General features: G+C 40.8%; 2 protein-coding genes across 2 annotated transcripts in view; one reads left to right on the forward strand and one right to left on the reverse strand.

Moving 5' to 3' along the window:
• Positions 1-2014, reverse strand: part of DNAH12 (dynein axonemal heavy chain 12) — a 232994-nt gene extending 230980 nt beyond the window's left edge. The window contains exon 1 of the mRNA XM_022572785.3: positions 1003-2014. The gene's annotated coding sequence lies outside the window, so the exon portion shown is untranslated. The remainder of the gene's footprint in view (positions 1-1002) is intronic.
• PDE12 (phosphodiesterase 12) lies at positions 1630-6861 on the forward strand. Its single transcript, XM_022572810.3, has 3 exons — positions 1630-3252; positions 4243-4321; positions 4843-6861. The coding sequence occupies exons 1-3, from the start codon at positions 1945-1947 to the stop codon at positions 5283-5285; spliced, it is 1830 nt and encodes a 609-aa protein (XP_022428518.1). The 5' UTR covers positions 1630-1944; the 3' UTR covers positions 5286-6861.
• Positions 6862-9497: the final 2636 nt, after the last annotated feature.

Here is a 9497-nt window from a genome sequence, read left to right on the forward strand (position 1 = left end):
ACATAATTGTGCTACAGTTTAGCCTCATAAAATAAACACACCATTTATTATTTTTAAGTCTGTAGAGTTCAGATTAAACTTTCTTTGGGAAGTTGTGACACTTTCAGAACACTTGCAGATACTTTCTCTTGAAAGAACTGACAAAAGATAATGTAAGATAGTGAAAAGAGGAAGGAACTGAACCATGGGTATACTACGTTCCTATCTGTGCAAAAAAGTGGGGGGAAGGGTATAAATTCATAAATGTTTGTGCATGCATAGAAGTCAGAGGCGGGAAGATTACCTTTTTTTCACTACAAATATATTTTTACTCTTGGAAAAAATTTAAATATCAAAAAAATAAACCCTAAAAGAAAGTATGACACTTCAAGGCATGTGTCTCAAACTCGGATTAAGACTGCTACAGTGCTACAGAGTTAAATTAGATCAGCTTGCTTGGAGGAGAGTCATTTTCTAATAGGGTGGTTTTTTTTTTTTTTAGCCTCCCGGAGCAGGTTGCAGGATCTTAGTTCCCAGACCAGGGACTGAACTCTGGGCCTCAGCAGTGAAAACCTCGAGGTGTAACCACTGGACCGCCAGGGAATTCCCACATTTCCTAATAGGGCTTTTACCTTTCAGCTTATTTAAGATTGAGTTCTGCAAAGATGCATGAAGAAAAATGCCATTTCAAAATTCATATTTGTTAATGTGGGTACTATGATACTATGAACTGGAGTACTGAGACTTATTTTAAGTCAACTGATACAATGTAATGACTTTTACACTACACTGTAGCCCCAGATTACATACATACCACCAGGCATCGTTACCTTGTCAAATGCTTGCTGCGTGGGGAGAGGGGAGGACAGGAATATACATTTCAAATGACTGCAAAATTCATCCTTCTTTTAGAAAAGGCTTATTTTCCTTATTGTAAGCCAGGGGAAAGGGTATGGCTTATTATTACCCAATAAATAAACATTCTAGTTGTAGGAGACGAGAAAGTACATACAAACATATCACCTGTCGAGAGAAGCGAATTCTCAATTTGTTCTCTGAATCTTCAAGAGTTTTTTTTTTTTCAGTTAATCAGAGTATTAATTATATTTAACACAAAATCTGTTTCTTGAAATACTTGCTTCATTTGGCTTTCAAAGAAGCTACATTTCTCATATCCTCTTACTTACTGGCTATTCTCAGTCTCCTGCCATTCATTCAGCAATGTCTGTTTGGTCTTGAGCAGGTAACTTAATCTCTCTGGTCCTCACATCCGTAAAAGACGTTTTTAGCACAGTCACCGCTCACTGACTGGGAGCTACTATATATCGTTCGTAGTTACTACCACAAAAGCTCTGCTCCGCGCGTCGGCGCTGGCTAGGCCTGAGGTGAACCCACCACACCTCGGAAGACGGTGAGCAGCCTCGGGAATGCTGTGGAAAAGTGAGCAACACTTTCCACACCCGAAGCCAGGCTGGCAATCCGGGTGGAGTTCCCTACGCCCTCGCGCGAGGAAGCCCCAGCAAGCACCAGAAGGCACGGGGTTAACAACCAGGAACTGCGCCAGCCTCCGCCGGGGAAGCGAAACCCGTGACACCACCCCAGCCAGTTCCGTCTTGGGCGCGCCTTCGCTTCCGCCCGCTAACTGCACTTTCGATAAAAACATGGAGTCTAATATTTCCCTCTGGAACTTCTATATTTTCTTCATTTTTTCCATCCGTATGACTTTGGTTGTAGATAAAAATTAAGCTGTGATGGATTAGAGACAGGAGTGACTATGGAAAAAAGGAGCTGGTAAGGGGGCCTGGCGAAAGTGCGTGGCAGGAGCACAGTACGCCCTCTCTTCGCCGGCCGGAAGTTGAGGGACTGAATGGGTTCCGGAACCGGCGGCTGCGCCTCTTCTGTTTCTACCTGACGCTTAACGGTCGCCCAGCCTCAGAGCTCGTCAGCCTCTGGGCCACCAGGTTCATGTGGAGGCTCCCAGGCGCCCGCTCCGCGCTTCGTGTGGTCCGTACGGCAGTGGAGCGGCACAGTCGGGCCGAGGCGGCGACTGAGACCGTGGCAGGCGCGATGGAGCGCGCTGTGGTGCGCTGTGTGCCCTCGGAGCCTAAGCTAAGTCTGTCGTTCGCGCTGGCCGACGGCAGCCACAAGAACATGCAGCGCGACCAGAGCGAGCCGCTGGGTCGGGCCCTCAGCCGGATCGCTACCAATGCCCTCAAAGGCCACGCGAAGGCGGCCGCCGCCAAGAAGAGCAGGAAGAACCGGCCAAACGCAAGCGGCGGCGTGTCCTGTGTGGGGCCTGGGCCCGAGCCGGCTGCAGCCTGCGAACCCGTGGTGAAGCTGTACTACCGGGAGGAGGCAGTGGCTGAAGACGTGCTCAATGTGGACGCCTGGCAGGACGGTGCGGTGCTGCAGATCGGCGATGTCAAGTACAAGGTGGAGCGCAACCCTCCCGCCTTCACCGAGCTGCAGTTGCCGCGCTACATCATGGCCGGCTTCCCGGTGTGCCCCAAGCTCGGCGTCGAATTTGGGGATCCCGCCGGCTCCCTCTTCCGCTGGTACAAGGAAACCAAACCCGGCGCGGCAGAACCTGAGGGCGGAGGACCCTCATCGTTGTCTCCCTCTTCGCCTTCTCCTGGTTGGACTGAGACGGGTGTGGACGAGCGCGTCTACACCCCGTCCAATGCCGACATCGGGCTACGGCTCAAACTTCATTGCACCCCAGGCAATGGGCAGCGCTTCGGGCCAAGCCGGGAGTTGGAAAGTGTGTGTCCAGTGGAGGCCGGGCCCGGCACCTGCACCTTTGACCACCGGCATCTGTACACCAAGAAGGTGACGGACGACGCTCTCATCCGCACTGTCTCCTACAACATCCTGGCCGACACATACGCTCAGACTGAGTTTTCGCGGACGGTCCTGTACCCGTACTGTGCCCCTTACGCCCTGGAACTCGACTACCGCCAGAACCTTATCCAAAAGGAACTCACGGGCTACAACGCCGACCTCATCTGTTTGCAGGAAGTTGACCGCAACGTGTTTACAGACAGCTTGGTGCCGGCCCTGGAGGCCTTTGGGCTGGAGGGCGTGTTTCGAATCAAGCAGCACGAAGGCCTGGCCACTTTCTACCGGAAGTCCAAGTTCAGCCTCCTTAGCCAGCATGACATTGTTTTCCATGAAGCCCTGCAGTCTGACCCACTTCACAAAGAACTGCTGGAGAAACTGGCCTTGTACCCATCAGCGCAGGAGAGGGTGCTCCAGAGATCTTCTGTACTTCAGGTAGAGTAACTCCGCCAGTCTCGACATACTCGTTCTGGAAGGGGCGCCGGGGCCGGGGGTGCTTATAGAGAAGAAACAGTCCAGATTTTACTGAAAGGTGTTTGCTCTTGTATCTTAAGCACGTAATTTAGCCTTCCTTCCTTCCTTCATCATTGAGCAGATACTTATTGAGTACCTGTAATGCGCCAGGCACACTACAGGTTGCCTTGAACAAGACAAACAGGAACTTTTCATAGTGCTTATGATTTAGTGTTTAGCTAAATACAATAATTTAATAGCTAATATTTTCTTACTACTTGCCAAACACTGTTTTGACACATTTTAAAGAATTTGAATTTTAAGTCTCTGGCATGTTGTACAAAGTGCTCCGTAAATATTAGCTGTTATTTTAATTTTGGCTCATAGTAATCCTAATGTTCCCATTTTATAGATGTTATTCTAAAACTCTGTTGTCCAGAGTTTTTAGGTAGTTGGTTTTGTTCATAGTAAGAAGAGCAGCTGCCATTTTTTGAGCACCTACTGTGTCTCATGCACCTCTGAGTAAGCTTATTTAATTGAATCCACACAATTAAATGTCCTCCTTGAGGTGGATGATATTGTCTCTTTTTTACTCATGATGAAGCTGGTTTAGGAAAAAGAAGTGTCCCTCTCCAGGTCTCAGTGCTGTAAATGGTAGAGTGGGTATTCAAAGCGAGTTCTGCCTGACTCCAAAGCCCACGCTTACCCACATTAAAACACGGGCTCCAACCTTAGTGTTGTCATCTAAAATGTATTCATGCTACCTCTGTGTATTGGACTGTTACTAAAATGTTATGCTGAATCCCATTCATTTATATTCCAAAACTTAAAATTAAATTTCATAATTTCAATCATACTTCATCAGCAGGGAGGCATATGGAATAAAATGTCAGTTCATCATATAGTTTTAGATTTTTTAAAAATTCAGATTGGGAAATAGCATCTGAACTTGGCATTTTCTGTTTATTTTAGGTTTCTGTTCTTCAGTCTACAAAGGACTCTTCTCAAAAGATATGTGTTGCTAATACCCATCTCTACTGGCACCCCAAAGGTAAGTTTTATTGGTTTTCTCAAGTGGCTTGAACGTGGTAACGTAACGTCGGTAAAAGCTGTTTTACACAAATACATCTTTTTTTTCCTGAGTTTTATTGAGATATAGTTGACATACAGCGCTATACAATTTAAGGTGTATGGTATAATGACTTATACATATTGCAAAATGATTATCACAATAAGTTTAGTTAAAATCTATCACCTCATATAAATATCCCCCAAAAGGTTTTTTTCCTTGTGATGAGAACTTCTGGGGTTTACTCTCTTAGCACCTTTCAAATATACCACCCAGCAGTGTTAACTATAGCCATTGTGTTGTATATTACATCCCCAATACCAGTAATCTTATAACTGGAAGTTTTATCTTTTGACCACCTTCATCCACTTCCTCCCCACACATACAAATACATATCTTGAATGTCACCCAGATACTGTGGTTTGTTTTTTAATTTCTTTGTTTTTTTTAACTTAAAGGCAACTTTAGAAAGTACTTAACATTAATGTTTTTTATATTCATAGGTGGGTACATTCGTCTCATTCAAATGACAGTAGCCTTGGCTCACATTAGACACGTCTCTTGTGATCTGTATCCCAGCATACCAGTTATATTTTGTGGGGACTTTAATAGTACCCCATCAACAGGAATGTATCACTTTGTCGTCAGTGGCAATATTCCAGAGGATCATGAAGACTGGACTTCCAATGGGGAAGAGGAACGATGCAACATGTCTCTTACCCATTTCTTCAAACTGAAAAGTGCTTGTGGTGAACCTGCTTACACAAATTACGTTGGTGGCTTTCATGGATGTCTGGATTACATTTTCATTGACTTAAATGCTTTAGAGGTTGAACAGGTGATTCCATTACCTACTCATGAAGAAGTTACCACCCACCAGGCCTTACCTAGTGTTTCCCATCCCTCTGATCACTTAGCACTTGTATGTGATTTAAAATGGAAATAGATTTGTGTCTGATGGAATTTAAATCTGCTTTAGTAGGAAATTTAATATGAATCAAAGCTATGTGTAACCTTCAAAGAGGAAAACTAGGCACTAAGGTAAAATATTCTTACCATGCGAGTTATGTTCTAGTGTCTTCATTACATGACTATCATAATGGTTGCATAATATAGTTTCTCTACCCTTTTTTTTCTACACTTGGAGGAAAACATATATTTATGACTAGCAAGAAGAACATTGGGTACTTTTTATACTTTTTTTTACTAGTAATTAAGAATTTTGTAAAAAAAAATAACCATTTGAATGATCCTGTAATTTTTCTATCATAACACACATTTCAAATTAAATCATGTATATATAATTAGGGGGAAAGCGCATACAAGTTAAAGTGAGAGGCTTATTCTGACACATGGAAGGAATAACATTAGGGTCTACCTCTACCTCAATTTGGTTAGCAATTTAATACAACTTCAGAGCTTTAACAAAAAATTAAAATATACCATTACCAATTCCTATTGCTTCTCATCTTTCATTTTTCAGTTATCATAAGGCATCTTCATTCTCTTAGGATTTTAATTTTTAGTGTATGGTACAAATGGACATATTTATATTCCCATTCTTACTTGCAGCTCATTTTAACTTTCAGTATGCAAGCACAATTTAGTATTTAAAGTGAACAATACCATCGTCAACTTGATCCTGTTGTCTTTAACACCCTTGCCCATGGAAAATGTTCATAAATCAACAGGGTATTTGACATATGTTAGACTATAACACAATACGTTAGATATGAGAAACTGCCTATTGATACGGGCTTGCAGTTGTGGATGAACCATGGAGCATTTCTGTGCTACAAGTATTTTCAAAATTGTTGTTTTTTTCTAAATAGGAGAAAGGGAGAGTAGTAGTGGGGCTTTTGAGCATCTCTCGAATAAACTTCTTATAGACTTGAGCATTATAGTTTGAGTTACAGAACACTGTATATGTAATTACATACTGTAAAAAAAATTTTAAATATGAAGCCAAACTCTTGAAAATTACAAAGTATAGTTTTACTGATTAGAGTCTAGCCTAGAGTAGTAACTGAGCTTTTCTAACTCAATTATCACCATACCTTATTTTTAATGTTTTAGCTGTTGCGCTCTTGTTCAAAAGAACCAAAATGTTCTCGTTTTTCTGCATTTAACTTCTAAGCTTAGATAGCTAGAGCTCACTTCAAGAGCTCTGATTTTCCAGTCATGAAGGCCTTCGTTCCACGTTTAGTCTCTAACCCGATACCATAAGAACTTTCATCTTTTGACAAAGTAACCTGTATTTTCATATTCTGCTCACTATCCAATGTATTGTTTACTCTTAGTAATTTTGAGAATGAGAGGGTTTTAGTTGCACTTCAGATTGAAACTTGAAGTGCTTAAAAGTACGTGCCGGAAAAATTAGGGTGGCAGTTTCCTGGGATCTTGTTTAGAAAAGGCTGTAAGTGAAAAATTGATGCTACCAAATTGTGCCTTCCTAAAAAGCATCTTGAAAGCATTTTTTAACATCAGTTCACAAATATAGAAATAATATATTGAAGCCAGAATCTGATTCTTTTGCAATTTTTTTTTCCGTTTTAATATTTGGTTTTGGTTTGCTTTCAAACAAACATGTTGACAGGACTTATTACAGTAAGTTGAGAGAAAAAGTTTAAGCAAAAAAGTTGAGAAACATAAAAGTGTAACATGACATCCTCATGCCCATGAGAAAAACATACAGGTCCTGTATTAACACCACAGCTAGCTAGATGGAACTCTGGTCAGAAAAATTCTAAACACTTACCAAACATTCCACATCCTGATACTTTAAATTTGATATTTGCTGACTAAACAATGATCAGATTGTACACAGGCATTTCAGAATATTAGAATATAGAATATTATTTTGAAGTGCATATACTTTGGTCAAATCTCTAGCATATAGATATGTTAGTATGGTTAGTCCAAATGTAGGGAACACTAAGAAAACTGTATAAATAGCATACCAAAATGTCCTTGTATATGAGCTAGAATAAAGTGTTATTCAGAAATGTTTTAAATGTTTAAAGCCATCTCTGTGATTGAATTTTTCTATTACATTTAGATTTTTTTTAGTACATTTAATTATAAAATATGGAAAGTAGTAACTCTGGTGAACCACATTTTACGACGTTACAAGTTCTTGCTATAGGAATTAACATTCTGAAAATTTTGTTATCAATGACAAACTACTATTACAGAACATATTATCCTGTTAAATGCTTTTTTTTAAAATTTTTTTTTTATTATTATTATTTTTTGCGGTATGCGAGCCTCTCACTGCTGTGGCCTCTCCCATTGCGGAGCACAGGCTCCGGACGTGCAGGCTCAGCGGCCATGGCTCACAGGCCCAGCCGCTCCGTGGCATGTGGGATCTTCCCGGACCGGGGCACGAACCCGCGTCCCCTGCATTGGCAGGCGGACTCTCAACCACTGTGCTACCAGGGAAGCCCTAAATGAATTCTTATACAGTTGCCACTACAGACATACACACTGGTAGTTCATAATTCATTAGTGAATAAATCATTTCTGGCTATGTGATGTTCTTTAAAATTCTAGAAACTAAAATCAGTTGTTTCAAATTTTCAAGAATTTTACTGGTTGGTGACGTTTTTGAGTCATCAAAATGTGGTGGTTTCAGTCCAAAGGTAGATCTCTGAGCAACATAATATAAGGGGGAGAAGTCCAAAGAACACTACTGTGGGAAAATCTCCCTGGTGGAAATTGACACCTTTAGATCTCACATTCTCCAGCTATGAAATACAGGCAGAAATTCCCTACAAACTAGTCTGAGACAAAACCAAAACCCATATATAATGAAAGATAAAAGTTTGCACTACTGGTTTATCATAAGACCCACATGGCAACTCAAGAGGGAAAATCTTTCCTAATAGCCAACCAGTTTTCCAAACATAATTCAAAAACATTTAAATGTGGGAATTCCCTGGCAGTCCAGTGGCTAGGACTCCACGCTTCCACTGCAGGGGGCAGGTTCAATCCCTGGTCAGGGAACTAAGATCCTGAAGGACACGCAGTGCAGCCAAGAAAAAAAAAAAACAAACAGAAATCAATAGAGAAAATCAACTAAACCAAAAGCTGGTTCTTTGAAAAGATGAATAAAATTGATAAGCCTCTAGCCAGACTGAGGATACAGATTACCATTATCAGAAATGAAAGTGAGGACATCACTACACATCCCATGGACTTTAAAAGTCAGTTTGGGGACTTCCTTCCCTGGTGGTCCAGTGGTTAACACTCCATCCTTCCAATGTAGGGGGCTTGGGTTTGATCCCTGGTTGGGGAGCTAAGATCCAACATGCTGTGCAGCGTGGCCAAAAAAAAAAAAAAAATGCAGTTTGATCCCAGTAAATATCTGGAAATAATTATTACTACATATGAGATAATTCTGTGTATACACTAATGAAAATGAAGTCTCAGTAAATGAGACATTGATACTCTGGAAGATTAAGATAAACATTTCACTTAACGTTTTATTTTCATTGAAGAATATATAAGGTAAAGGGGGGAATCCATGGAGGCAAACATGTAACAAAATACCACCACAGAAAAGCAACTGAATGATTTGAGAAAAAAAGACAATGGGGAATATTATGGACAACAACAACAAAAAAGCCTATTAACAGGACAGAAAACAGAAAATGGTTCTATCCTCAACTCTGATGCTGCTAGTCAGCCTTTAAGGGAACCACAATCCCTCTTCAGCTTCTCTGTTAACATACTTAACAATTATTTGACAGAGTATTTTTTAATCTGTGGGTATAATCAACTGTTCTGTATAATACAGGAGGGTCACAGAGACCTCTTTTTGATTGATCAACACTACGTTTAACATTTGTGTAAACAGTAAGCAATGAATATAATGTCAAGTATTTCATAAAAGAGTACTGATCATGTCAATAAATTAGGACAGTGATAGTGATTTTATAAGTTTGCATTGTTTTCAAAGAATGTTAAAACACAGTGAAAGGCATTCTAGGGATTATCTCTCAATTTACACTTTTCCCCAAAGCATTTACTCACTTCTACTTGGAAAAAAATGTAACTTCTCAATTTAATTTAAAAACAAAAACAAAAAACTACCACAAGGACTGAAGAAAAAGAATAATTTCTTGGGGTAAAAACATGCCAAATCGGGCTTCCCTGG

The sequence above is a fragment of the Delphinapterus leucas genome, chromosome 10 (assembly GCF_059928025.1).
Source record: "Delphinapterus leucas isolate spDelLeu-1000000601 "Yukka" chromosome 10, BTC_Dleu_Yukka2, whole genome shotgun sequence".
NCBI classification, from domain to species: Eukaryota; Metazoa; Chordata; class Mammalia; order Artiodactyla; family Monodontidae; genus Delphinapterus; species Delphinapterus leucas.

Coding starts and splice junctions, on each gene's coding strand:
- PDE12 (XM_022572810.3), top strand. CDS start 1,945: ATGTGGAGGCTCCCAGGCGCCCGCTCCGCGCTTCGTGTGGTCCGTACG. Junction 3,253..4,242: donor AGAGATCTTCTGTACTTCAG/GTAGAGTAACTC, acceptor TGTTTATTTTAG/GTTTCTGTTCTTCAGTCTAC. Junction 4,322..4,842: donor TCTCTACTGGCACCCCAAAG/GTAAGTTTTATT, acceptor TTATATTCATAG/GTGGGTACATTCGTCTCATT.